Below are 13,612 nucleotides of genomic sequence, written 5' to 3' on the forward strand. Positions count from 1 at the left end.
ATTATTAATTATTATTAATTATTATTATTAGGGTTGCCAGGTTCCTGGCCTGAGACTGATCCTGTATCTTTAGGAGAAGAGAAAGTCAGCCAAGTGCAGGTGTTCTTGCAACACTGTAATGGGAAAAACCACAAGGTGGAATTCTCCCTTCCCCCGCCACAACTTTTAAAGATACAGAAGACCTCTTGGAGGCTGGGCCCTTTACTTTTTTGGGAGCAGGGCCCCTATGTCTTTAGCATCCTATGAACTAAATCATAAACAATGAATCAGCATGAACAGGGTGTGTGTTAACCACTGAGAAGAGTCTTCTAACATGCTTCCTTGTTCTTTCCTGGTGACTGGAGCCAATCAGAGTGAAAGGAGGTCAGTCAGCCACTGAGAGGACACTTCCGAGTAGCTAACACTGTTCCCTTTCATGTTGATTGGCTCCTAGGGCATCTGTTGTTGTGGGAGAAGGTGTTAACAAGGATCTCATTCTCAACCCAGCAGCAAAAAAAGGGGTGTATAGCTACCATGAAGAGACCCTGCACTTCTGAATTAGCCACTACATTACTACTTCTTGATCCGGACACAACGGATTGTTTGCAACGACAATCGAGGACCCGAAGTGTCTGAAGAGAACCCGTAAGACTGTGGCCCCTTGGCTTCTCTATGTGGCTCCTCTTCCCCCGCCCTATTATTTGCAGCAGTCGGATAGTGATTGGCTGTCAGGCCTCCCGCTAAGAGCCGCGTGAATGTAGAAACGGCGTGAGCCGCTAGGGGGCGAGGGAGAGACGTGACGGAAGGAGCCGATAATTGAGGGAGGAGGAGGAGGAGGAATTAACGTGATAGCGTCACGCGCACAGAGAAGGCGGAGCCGCGGAGAGAGCGCCATGGAGGAGAAAGCGAGTTCGGCTCCTGGGCAACGTGAAGGTAGGATCTGTTGCCATCCGGGGCGACGGAGCCCCATCCGCGGCCTGGGGGGTCCTTGGTGGTGCTCGAGTCGCTCGTAACGTGGAGGGGAGGCATCCTTCGGCGGGGCCGTTGGACTCCATAGCCGAGCGGGAGGTGGTTTTGGTTCCCCTTTACTTTCTGGGCCTTGGTGAACTACGATTCCCAGAAGGCAGCGCGGCCTCCTGACCCTGAAGGCTGGCCGAGGAGGCCTCTTGGGACTTGTAGGCTTAAGGTCCGGTTCCTTTTTTAAACTGATTCATTTAATGCTGGCTTTTCATTGCAAGGCGTGCTGCTTGCCTTCCTCCAGGCTCTGTGCCTCTTGGAGCCTGCTCGCCCTTGGGGCTACGGTTGCCTCTTTCATTATGGATCACAGACCAGTCTGCGTCTGTGTTGGAATTGCTTTTTAATATGTGTTTAAAAAAAAGTCTTGAAAGCTTTTGTAAAAAAAATGTTTTTAAATATATTTTGTTTTATTTTAAAGTCTGTTTTTATGATGTTGTAAAGTGTTTTTAATGCTTTTGTTTGCCGCCCTGGGCTCCTGCCGGGAGGAACGGCGGGATATAAATTCAATAATAAATACAATCATTTGTTTTCTCACATTTGCACCCTGCCTTTCTTTCATCATGGCGCCCAGGGCGGCATGCACGTGGTTCCCAGGTGGTCTCCCATCCAGACACTGACTGGACCCAGCCTTGCTTAACAAGGTGGCGCCTTCATGTGCCTTCAGACCTTAGCCTGGAACCGCACCGGGCTCATCGGTTGTAGCCTGAAACGCTGGGCTAGGAACTTCAATGTTCCCATAAACCTAAGGGCCCAGAATGCTTAAACGGCCCTGTTGCTGTTTATTGGTGGCTGGGGTTTGTGTGTGTGTGTGGTGCTTTTGCACAAAGTTCCTTTGGTTTCCTCCTTTATTCTCCCGGTTGCCCCAGAAGGGAAACTGGCTGGTCCCAGTTGTACGACCAGCGCCTTGCATTGTGTTCACAGGTGGTCTTCCTCATTTCTTTTTCTTTGCTCTGATTTGTAGGCACAGCTGTATTCATGTCCTGCTTGCCGGCTTCCCAGAGGCACCTGGTTGGCTGCTGTGACAGCAGAATGCTGGACTGGGCCTGATCCAGCTGCAGGACTCTCGTGCACCTTTGGGGATTGGAGCAGCAGATGTTACCTGGAAGAGGTAACTTTTCTGGAGTCAGAAGAGCCTGTTTGAAAGAGGTAGAAACTCATGGCCCTCTGCTTAAATGTGATGCAGAGCTGCAAGTGGTAGACAGAAGAGTTTATAACTCAGGGGTAGCTATATGAGCTGCAAACTATCCTGGCTTTCCTTTAATACCTTTTATTCCCCCCCCCTTCATTACAATGCATGTTAGTCTTATATGCTGGGAGGGGAGTTATCTTGCTGCCATAGTTTAGCAGTTTTAGCAAATATTAAATGATATTAGGCTACAAAGAGAACGAGACAAATATGGCGTACGCATGGTTACAATCCTTGTTGCTGCATTTGATCTAAAAGTGGTCTTCCCCCCTTAACATCTGCTGTAAAGTGGAAGAGTGTTTCCCACTTTGCGGGCATAGTGCAGCCTTTCCCGGTGGTGGCCTCCAACTCCTGTGATCCCCAGCCACTGTGGCCCTGCTGGAGCAGACAATATAGCCATGCTGACTAGTGTTGATTGGAGAAGGAGTCCAACACCATGTGGAGAGCATCACGTTGGGGAAGGTTGTCAAGCAGAAGAGGCATTCAGAAGGGCTGCGTGCTGCGATAGTGTTGTCCTGCCTCTTGTGCTATGTTCTGTGGGTCGGATCCTGTCCACAGCCTTTTGGCCTAAATAGTTATACAACAAAAGAGTGGAATAAGCAAAACAGGAATTTTGTTCTATTTTATAGCAAGCTTGCCCTCCCTTCCCCCTTTTGCAGTTTGTCTTCAGGGTGGTGCCCAAGGGTGGAGCTTAGCTAAACGAAGAAGGCCGCAGTACTGCACAGGCTGCCAGTCTCTGAGACAAGCCGTTAAAGCTGAGCCATTTTTTCTCCTCGCAAGCCTTCCAGCGTGGCTGGCTCTGCTCTGTGATCCTGATCATTCCTGTAGTGCTTGCAAGAGCAGTTGTGAGATGGTTTGAGGCCTTTCTCTGCTCCAACTTCAGAGGGAGGTTATAGAAATCTCGGCCAAGCCCATTCTTGCGAGGCCGTTGAGTCGTCGCCTGGAGTTGCCGGCTCCCTTTGCACTTTGTTGGCACCTGGATCCACAAAGGCAGTGAGTGGCGCATGGGAGAAACCCAGGTTGCAGTCTCTGCTTGTCTCTGATGCTTGTTTAGTAACCTTGGGCAAGGCCCATAATCCCCTTAGTTTTCGACAGCAGATCAAGGCCTGTTCTTGGATCGCAGCTGGCCTGAGGTAGGTCAAAACAGCAGCAGTACCACCATACAGAGATATGTCCCCCCCCCCAAAAAAAAATTAGGTCTTCAAATGCATGTTTGGGTTAAATAAAAGGTGGATCCCAGCTGAAAAAAGGTTGAAGTCTACTGGCCTGATCTTCCTTTGCAAGATTGTTACAGGCTGCAGTCCTTATTTCCTCTGGGTCTGTTTTTTATTTTATTAGAACAGCCTTTGCCGACTGGGTGCTCTCCAATACAAAATGTAATATATGTAAAATTGTGCGTACCCTTGCACACAAATCACAGTGGGAACAGATTTCCTACTGCATAACCTTGCTTTTCATTAAAGGATCTCATGCAATCCCATTTCTTGTCAAACAGAATTTCATTACCTGCTCCCTGGGCTGTTTTTATGAAACCAATTAAATATGAACTTGCTTTAAGGATTCCAAGGAAAGGGGCCTCTATTTCAGAAGAGCAGGAAATTGTTCCACTCCACCTGCAAACCGTGACTTGGTTAAGCAGCATTGCTAAAGCACGTGCCAGTCTAGGTTAATGCTCTTTAGAAGGGAGGGAAAGACCCTCTCCTACTTCCTGACCCACTGAAGTCCAATTAAAGTGTGGGTGTCGGGAAGGAACATGCACCTCCCCATGCACCCTGCCTCATGTTCTTGCATCTCTAGGATTAGCTGGAAAAGATGTGAGCCTCTTCAATTTAAACAAGTGCTTTTCTTATTTCTGTCTTATCTGTTCAGTTCAAGATGTGAGGTAGTTTGCATTGGATCCAGCAACGCTGAGTGAGGAGGAAGTAGATCCTGCTGTTGAAACCTTCTCTGGTCACCATTTGGCAAGAGTCCTACCTGATGGGACTTGAGTCCTGGCACCATCCAGCTCTTAACACTGAATTTCAATTCAGTGAAAGGTGAGCATTTTCCTCTTAGCTGGCTTGATGCTTGCAAAATTTGGCTACTGCGTTGCAGCTTCACAGCTTATTCTCTGTCCCTAGAACGTTATATGGTCGAATTGCACAGTCTTGCCCAAGTTTCAAAATATCTGTGTCTGTGTGATGGAGATGGTGAGCCTGTCGCCCTCAGGGTGTGGTTGGATTCCAGATATTGGAGGCTGGTTGTTTTCCACCTTGGACAGTTCCTTGAACGTTCTGAGTAAAACCTGGAGCGGATTTACTGCCCCACTGACATTGGAGCCACCAGCCCAAGGTGCCTGGACTACAACTCCCATCATCCCTGACCATTTGCAATGCTGGCAGGAATGCTGATGGAAGTTCAGCGGCATTTGAAAGACCTCACCCCCAATCTAAGGCAACTTCCTATAGTAAGTGATCATGGGTTAGGCTGTATAATGGTGGAGCACTCAGTGGTTTGGTTACTTGAACTCTGATTGAATCTTTTCCTCTGCAACATGGAGAATTAGGAGCTTTCTTCCCATTAAGAAATGGTGGTCTTTTACGTGGAAGAATACTTGCCCTTTCAGGAGCTCCTGGGGAAGGGGGGAAACTTTACCTTTTATGCTTCTTTCTTCGCAAGTCTTCCAGCGTGGCTGGGTCGTGTCCATGACCCTGATCATTCCTGTAGAACTTGCAAGAGCAAATCTGTGATGGTTTGAGGCCTTGCTCTGCTCCGACTTCAGAGTGAGGTTATAGAAATCTCGGACAAGCCTTCCCCAGGAAAATTGGGGTGGTGTGGAAAAAGAGGACTCATTTTCTACTGCAACTGGAGTAGGACACGTCTGAAACTTAAAGTTGAAGTTTTTAAGGCAAAACCGGGGAAGTCCATCTTGTTGAGTAAGGAGTCTCATCAGTTTCAGGGCTTGACACTGTCTAGTCCAGAGTAGCTGCATGTCAGAGGAAATCAGCGCTGGGCACTGTGTGGGACCACAATACCTTGTGGAACGCCTCTCCCGCTATGAACCTACCCGTTCACTTTGTTCAATATCCAAGGCCCTCCTCCGGGTACCAACTCATCAGGTTGCCCGGAGGATTGTTATTAGATCTAGGGCCTTTTCTGTGGTGGCCCCCGAACTGTGGAACAGCCTACCTGTGGAGATACGCCTGGCGCCTTCGGTACTTTCTTTTAGGCGCCAGGTTAAGACCTGGCTATACTCCCAGGCATTTTAATGTTCAATGTGTTTCATTTTTTTTTTTTCGTTTAACTTGTTGCTGATTTTATTGTAATTTTATTGTAATATTGTATTTTAATCTTGTTTTGTTCACCGCCCAGAGAGCTATTCGCTATGGGCGGTTTAAAAATGAAATAAATAAATAAATAAATCCTGGGAATCTCAGCTGCCACTTAAAAATCAAAGGGAAATCCGATGCAGGTTGCTAGTCCTCACACAGGAACTTGCAAATGAGTGAGCAATACCTAGTGGCCTCATTTAGCACTGCCCATTTGAAAATGAGATGGTCGAGGTCTGTGGTATTAGACATCAGAAGAGCCCCGCTGGCTTAGCCCAGTGGCCTATCTAGTCCGGTATCCTGTTCTCACAGTGGTCAACCGGGTAGCCTGCAAGCAGGATCTGAGCACATCATGCAGGTGTAAAGTGCAGAGTCTTGAACCGACAGGCAGTGTCTTTTTGCAGAAGTACCCCCAAATCTGTTAGCAATACTAATGTAACGAGTTTGTGCGTTTTTTTAAAAAAAGGAAACAAGTAAAATTCTTTTTGTCTTCACCTTGCCAGGGATGAGAGCAATTTCTGTTGGAATCTTTCTCTTTTTTTGTTTAAATTTCAGTCCTGTCTGCATTTATTTGAGCCAAGTGGGATTTGCTTCTGAGTAAATGGATATCTGATCAGGTCTTATGTTGGGTTTGGATAGGGTTAGGTTGACCATTAGTTGTCAAGGGTGACAAAAGCGAGGACTCCTTCTGAGTAATGTTTGTAGACCAGGCATCTCCATATGTCATTTCCTTCCAGTGTTCATTAAATTTATGTTCCGCCCTTCCTCCTAGAAGGAGCCCAGCATGGCAAACAAAAAAACTAGAAGCACTTTGAAGCATCTTAAAAACAAAACACTTTAAAACATCTTAAAACAACACATTTTAAAAAAAAGCTTTAAAAACATCATAAAAAGCAGACTGGGATAAGGTCTCTTTAAAAGGCTTGTTGAAAGAAAAAGATCTTCAGTAGGCGCTGAAAAGATAACAGAGATGGCGCCTGTCTGATATTTAAGGGGAGGGGATTCCACAGGGCCGGTGCCACCACACTGAAGGTCCGTTTCCTATGTTGTGCAGAACGGACCTCCTGATGAGATGTTGTCTGCAGGAGGCCCTCGTCCGCAGAGCGCAGTGGTCGACTGGGTGTCTAAGCAATGTCGCTGTGTGGATTTTTAAAGCTCCTGGCCTTCATCATGTTGGCTGTTTTGTCTTCCAGGTCACTTGAGGAGGAGATGCCCGCTTGTGCCATGCAGCTGCTATGATGGTGCCCCCAGAGAGCATTCCTGTTCAACAACTGCTGTCTTAACTCCTGCACAGCGCCAGCTGGGGGTTGCATTTAGCCCACTAGTGGGTGATAGGGGTGGCCCCCCTTTGCTTAGCCCTGTTCCGTGTTGAGTCACTGCCAGCTGACTAAATCTGGGCAGGGTGTCAGACTTGAAAATACCCGGAAGTCCCTGGTCAAAGAGCAAGTTTCTTTTAATAAATATGCAGATAAGAGTAAATTGTGTGCCATCTGTGTCTCTTCTATAAGAAATACTTTTCGAAAGGGCCTCTGGGCTGCAAGCAGGTACCGCATCCAACTTGCTGAGCTGCTTTTGGGGTGTGTGGTTTGCTTGCCCTCCCCTGCCCCCATGGTCTGTTCAGAGGAAGAAGGCGCTCACACTGAACAACATTTTCTATTTTCACACGTGCCTGTCAGCTTGTTAGCTGCTAAATGGGAAGGTGCCATTGCGTGAAAGCTAGCTGGCAAAGACTTGAGATGCTAGCTCAAGGTGGCATGCAAACATGGTTCTCCCCCCCCTCCTGATTTTATCCTCTCAACAACCCTGTGAGGTAGGCTGGGCTAAGGCAGTGGCTGGCCCCTGGTCACCCCGTGAGCTTGGCTGAGTGGGGATTTGAACCCTGGTCTCCCAGGTCCCAGTTTGACACTCTTAACTACTATGTCACAGTGGCTCTAATTAAAAGATGGCTGATGTCAATAGACTGATACCTCTGTTTGGGTCTCACATTTTCTCCCCAGACGTTATGTGTGGAACTTGGGCTGAGGACGTTCAGGGTCTAAGACTCCCTTCCGTAGTAAGTCTTGTATGGCTGTAGGTTCCCTGTTTCTGTTCAGCTGAGGCTCCCTTTCTAAGCTGATTGGGCATGCACAATTGGATCACGACCTGATTGCACCACTTTTTCACACGTTGCAAAATACCTTTTCTTGGCAGAGTATCTTTTAGCATAAGAGTGTACACTGTATGCTGTTATATTTATATCCTGCCCTTCCTCCCAAAGTGGCGCATGCAGTGTAGTCCTCTCTCTTGCATTAAGTGCCAGAAGGAAGTTTCTCTGCCAGCTGAAGCGCTGGTTAACCTGGGACTTGAAGCTGAGCTGGGGCACCTGCTTGCACAAATGCCTGGTGCTCAAAAGAGGAAGTGACATCACTAACCACAGGGCTGGGCTGACTGTCAGGGCGACCAAGCAAGCAATGCAAAATCCGTCTGCGGAGGGTGGAAGGTGCTCTTTCAAAATGGGTGAAGCTGGGAGAGAGGCAGACAGCAGCCATCTCTTCCTCAGCTAGCCGCATCCATCTGCCAGAGGTCTTCATTCTCTTAGATTCCCAAGCAATGGGCTGGTTCCCTTGGTCCTCTGAGAGGATCCCGTTCCTGCACCAAGCAAAGTCACATTTTATGCAGATAAAGGGGTCTATAATCTGACTTTTCTTGATTTTAACTCCTCCCAGGTAGGTTGGCAGAGACTAGCTTACGGGAAAACATCTTGCCTTATGCCCGCACTTCCAGGCACTTCCTAGATTCCCTTCTGCCACACACCATTTTGGGGCATGTTAACTGCAGTTGGGAACCTACCCTGGTTTTATTTTCTCTTTTCAAAGGGAAAAAGACATCAGCATTTAAATAGATTAAGATGGGCTGAAGAACACCATTCCTGGCAACCCAGAGATCACTGGATGACAGAATGTGTTTATCCCTCATAGAACTACAATTCCCAGCACCCTTAACAAACCATGGTTTCCAGGATTCTTGCAGGGTGGTGATGGAGAAATTTGCGTTAAATATACGGTGCATACACAGTTCCATTCCTGAACTCATTGCCCATCAGCTTTGCTGGCTGACTAATGGTGCAAGAGATGGAGAACATTTCTCTCCATGCAGCTCAGATGCTGGAAATGTTTTATCACATCCCCTCTCCTTAGTGATCTCCACCCCACTGCCTTTGCATGAATTTGCTTTCTGGCTTGGAAAGACTCTTCTTTTTTTAAAAAAAATGAACGGAGGAAAGGGCCATGATGACAACTGAGCAAGAGGAAACAAGCAGCCTGAAAGTCCCTGGCTAACCACAGGCTCACCCCACCCTTGTCACTCTGAAGGAGCCTCAGGGCAGGAAGCCCTCCTCCCCACCAGCTATTCCTGGCTTGAGTCATCTCTTGCTCTGCCCTGCCGCCCCACAGAGCCACTCTCTCGCTCTTTCACTCTGCTCTTCACTGAGTGCCTGGGCAGCCTTCCTTAGCCAGGAACGATGGCTGAGCAAGAGAGCTTAGAGTTTGGGAAGGCGGACTTTGTCCTCCTGGACCAGGTGACCATGGCTGACTTCATGGACAACCTGAAGCTAAGGTAATGTAACTACTCAGAAGGGGGAGAAAGCAATGAGGGTCAGAAAGATGGTGGCCCCTGTGTAACTTGTCATGCAAGGCCTGGGTAAAACCTATGGAATTTCCTGCCTCAGGATGTGACGAGGGAGAGTCACCACTAGAGATTAAGAAGAGCCCTGCTAGATCAGGTCAAGAGTCCACTGGCATCCTGCTTCCCATAGTGGCCAACCAGGTGTCCTGAGGTAGACCCCGACCATGGTTTGAAGGCAACTGCTGTCTCCTGCTTCGGGTTGCCAGGTTCATGGCCTGAGACTGATCCTGTATCTTTAGGAGAAGAGAAAGTCAGCCAAGTGCAGGTGTTCTTGCAACGCTGTGATGGGAAAAACCACAAGGTGGGATTCTCCCTTCCCCCTGCACAACTTTTAAAGATACAGAAGACCTCTTGGGCCTCTGTATCTTTAAAAGTTGTGCAGGGAGAAGGGAGAATTCCACCTTGTGGTTTTTCCTATTACAGAGTTGCAAGAACACCTGCACTTGGCTGACTTTCTCTTCTCCTAAAGATACAGGATCAGGATCAGGCCCTGAACCTGGCAATCCTACTCCTGCTGCATGTGCTGGCAAATGATACTTATTTTTTAAATTGCATTTATACCCCACATTTCCTCCAAAGAGCTCAAGGTGCCGCACAGGGTTCTGCCCACCTCCCCATTTTATCCTCACAACAACCCCGTGAGGTAGGTCAGGCTGAGAGATGGTGTCTGGCCTAAGGTCACCCAATGAGCTTCATGGCTGAGTGGGGATTTGAACTCTGGTTCAAATTGTGCCATGCTGGCTTTGAATCTAAAGATTATTTCCATATAGTCGTCATGACTACTAGCTGAGAATCTGTCCAATATCCTTTCAAAGCCATCTTTGAGGTTTCAGACCCTTGGCCCCTTAATTGTGGAGTGCCACAGGGTTCTATCCTCTTTCCCATGCTGTTCAATATCTATGTGAAACCGCTGGGGGCTATCATCAGGAGTTTTGGGCTGAAGTGTCACCAATATGCAGATGACACTCAGCTCTATCTCTCATTTAAATCTTCACCAGAGTTGGCTGTGGATACCATGTCCAAGTGCCTGGAGTCGTAAGTGGTTGGATGGGAGAGAACAGACTGAAGCTGAATCGTGATAAGACCGAGGTGTTACTTGTGGGAGACAGAGGAAGGTTGGGTATTACAGACCTGATACTTAATGGGGTGAGATTACCCCTGAAAGACCAGGTCCGCAGCCTCGGGGTCATTCTTGACTCCCAGCTGTCCATGGAGGCTCAGGTTTCGGTGGTGAGTTGGGCAGCTTGGTATCAATTACATCTGATACAGAGGCTGCGACCCTACCTTCCTGTTCATCTCCTCCCACGGGTGGTGCATGCCCTGGTCTCAAGTGCAGCCGTCGCCGTGATCACATCACTCCAGTATTAATAGATCTTCACTGGTTACCAGTTGTTTACCGGGCCCGATTCAAGGTGTTGGTGTTGACCTTTAAAACCCTATACAGTTTCGGCCCAGTTTATCTGAAGGAGCGCCTCCAGAATCACCAATTATGTCGCCTCACAAGATCAGCCTCTCAAGACCTTCTCTCGGTCCCACCGGCTAAAACAGCTAGGCTGGTGCGGACCAGAGAGAGGGCATTTTCGGTTGTGGCTCCCACCCTCTGGAATTCCCTTCCGTATGATCTCCGACATGCTCCCTCCCTGATAGGCTTTCGTCGAGCCTTAAAAACCTGGCTATTCAGGCAGGCCTATAGGATTGAGGAGGATTAATTTTATGATGTTTTAATTGGAAATTGGTTTTAAATTGTTAGGACTGTACATTGTTTTTGTATATTGTATATTATGTATAGCTTTTAGCTATTGTAAGTCGCCTAGAGTGTCCACTAACCTGGACAGATAGGCGACTAATAAATAAAATTATAATTATAATTATTATTATTATTATTATCTGAGCTGGTGCCTGTTGTCACATCTTGTGACAGCGAGTTCCATAAGTTAATAATGCATTTTGAGGAAGGAGGGGAAGTTCTTCCTTTTGTTTGTCCTGAAACACCTGCCCTTAAATTTCACAGGGCAACCTCATGTTTTAATTTTAGAACTCAAGTTTGAGCCTGTGTCCAATTCTGGGCACTCGCATTCATTAGGAAGCGTTGTAGAGAAATTGGATCAGGTTCAGCAGAGGGTCCTCATGGTATGGAAAGCTAGTCCTGTGAGAGGAGAAGTTAACAAAACTGGGAATGTTTAGCTTGGAGAAGATAACTCTTCTGGGAGATGATAGCATCCTTCAAGTACCTGAAAGGCTGACACACAGAAGAGGATAACGGCAACTTCATATGTTCCTATCCTGCTTTTGTATGTATTACATACGGAGCAGTTCAAACCATAGATAAACAGAGCACTATAATAATCAACATTGCATCATATTAATGAAGCAAACCACATCAAGCCTGTGCAGTGGCTCTCAGATATTAAAAGCATCCTGGAACAGTGCAGTCTTCACTACTTGATTATATAGAAGCTGAGATGGAGCCTGGTGGATCTCCACAGGGAGGGAAATTTTTGCATTTTTGGCATCACCCGATAAAAAGTTCTCTCTCTCTTGTCCCTGCTTTATATGCCTCTCACAACGATTTATTTATTTATTTATAAGGTTTATAAACTGCTTAAAAGCTCTCTAAAGCAGACTACAAATAGGACTGTGAATAAAGCACAGCTAAAATCCACAAAACTATTAAAAAACAAATATGCTTAAAATAACAATAATTGAAACAAATAAAACCAGAAGAATCACAGAATCGTAGAGTTGGAAGGGGCCTACAAGGCCATCCAGTCCAACCCCCTGCTCAATGCAGGAATCCAAATTAAAACATCCCAGACAGGTGGCTGTCCAGCTGCCTCTTGGATGCCTCCAGTGTTGGAGAGCCCCCCACCTCCCTAGGTAATTGGTTCAATTGTTGTATTGCTCTAACACTTAGGAAGTTTTTCCTGATGTTCAGCCGAAATCTGGCTTCCTGCAACTTGAGCCCATTATTCCGTGTCCTGCACTCTGGGACGTTCGAGAAAGGATCCTGGCCCTCCTTAGTGTGGCAACCTCTTGAGTACTTGAAGAGTGCTATCATATCTTAAGCTTTTAAAATGAATGTAGGATGGGGCCCAGAGATGAAGACCTCTGATCCTGATTGTGGGAAAGAAGGTATTTCTTGGGGGCTGGAGAAGGAGGGTGAGGCAAGGACAGCTCTGCCCACCCTTCGTTCCCTGACCTGGCCTTTGTGGTTAGCCCTCCTTCCTCATCTCAGCTCGATGTGCCGTGGGAGTTTCCTGCCAGTCACCCTCCCTCTGTTTACAGGAAGGTGCTGCTTTCTCAACTGCAGAGCAGGCTCTGACCCATGACAGATGTAAGAACAGACATTTCTGTAGCCCTGCAGGTGGCTAGTGGAGGTGCTTAGTGGACAGAGACAGGGCAAAGTGGCCTCCTGGAGGTGGCGCCATGATGGGAGAGTGGAGGCTAATAGAGGAAGGAAGGCATCCAGCACCCTTTAAAAACTACAGTTCCCAGAATTCTTGTGTGTGTGGAGGTGTGCTTTAAAAGCATGGTGTGTATGCAGCCTCAGATGCGTACTGGCAAAGTTGGGTTGTGAAAGTAAAGTGGATTTGCCACTCTTCACTAGGGATGTAGTTCACAGTTTGGTGCCGGCTCAGTTGTCATGTCAAGCTGGTTACAGTCTATGGTCGTTAGCACTTTGTTATCTTCTCTTTTTGTCTTTTTCCATTGCTGAAAAACAACATTATTATTTTGTTTTTTCTAACAATGGCCTACGATTTATTATTATTATTATTAAAACATAAATAAATGAGGTAATTGCCCATCAAGTAGGCATTTTGCCTCGTGGTTATTGTCTGTCTAAGGGAAGGATATAGACTCCCCCCCTCCCAGTGCAATTAATGAGTCTTGAGCAGTTGAATTTCTTTTTCAGCTCAGCTATGTGATATAATTTTGAAAGTTTCAAGACTTGAGCGCTGCTGTTTGCTCAGTTCTTGACCTTACAGTTAGCCTGTTTGGCCAACAGCTGAGCAACTTATTCAATCTATAGTTAACCAACTTATTTTCCTTCCTTCTCCCCCCTCCATGCCTCTGTCAGTTTTTCAGTGTGCTGGTGGTGACTAGTCATACTAGTAAAGAACTGTGAGTTTGGCTAAAGCCACAGAGATTTTTTTTAAAAAAAACAGACACAAGGGGGAGACAGGTTAAGAACCAGACAATAAATGGCTACCATCATCACCTCAATAACACAAGTTAAAGCAAATATACATTACAGCAGTTCAGATTGTTATATTTGCCTTTTTAAAAAAAACTGGTTTCTGCAACAGCTGCAGAAGCACTTAGCAAACAGGACTGTGTCTCAAAGATAACGAACGTGCAAACTGTGGGGTAGTCCGCTGTAACGTTTGCCTCTATCAAATTTCTCACCTACCCCTAAGCTGGACACCCCTCTTTTATCTGGTCTTACACATCTGAGATA

The 13,612-nt window shown here is 46.8% G+C and overlaps 1 protein-coding gene, 1 long non-coding RNA gene and 2 other non-coding genes across 7 annotated transcripts in view; all 4 read left to right on the top strand.

The window, feature by feature from the left end:
- The first annotated feature begins 721 nt into the window (after positions 1-721).
- LOC133364964 (uncharacterized) lies at positions 722-6,969 on the top strand. 2 transcript variants are annotated; one of them, XR_009758067.1, is made up of 4 exons: positions 722-912; positions 1,958-2,142; positions 4,052-4,218; positions 6,684-6,969. It is a non-coding gene; the product is annotated as an uncharacterized LOC133364964 (long non-coding RNA). The 2 variants fall into 2 exon arrangements; XR_009758068.1 differs by having other exon boundaries at positions 725-912; positions 1,958-2,104.
- Positions 2,956-3,093, top strand: LOC133365710 (small nucleolar RNA SNORA9). Its single transcript, XR_009758302.1, has one exon. It is a non-coding gene; the product is annotated as a small nucleolar RNA SNORA9 (small nucleolar RNA).
- LOC133365711 (small nucleolar RNA SNORA9) lies at positions 4,834-4,971 on the top strand. Its single transcript, XR_009758303.1, has one exon. It is a non-coding gene; the product is annotated as a small nucleolar RNA SNORA9 (small nucleolar RNA).
- A 1,963-nt stretch (positions 6,970-8,932) lies between the features above and the next one.
- Positions 8,933-13,612, top strand: part of MYO1G (myosin IG) — a 113,110-nt gene continuing 108,430 nt past the window's right edge. For all 3 annotated transcript variants that reach the window (XM_061586918.1, XM_061586920.1, XM_061586921.1), the window contains exon 1: positions 8,933-9,084. In XM_061586918.1, the coding sequence (XP_061442902.1) occupies positions 8,990-9,084 (95 nt within the window). In that variant the 5' untranslated portion in view covers positions 8,933-8,989. The remainder of the gene's footprint in view (positions 9,085-13,612) is intronic.

This window comes from Rhineura floridana, chromosome 10 (assembly GCF_030035675.1).
Source record: "Rhineura floridana isolate rRhiFlo1 chromosome 10, rRhiFlo1.hap2, whole genome shotgun sequence".
NCBI classification, from domain to species: domain Eukaryota; kingdom Metazoa; phylum Chordata; class Lepidosauria; order Squamata; family Rhineuridae; genus Rhineura; species Rhineura floridana.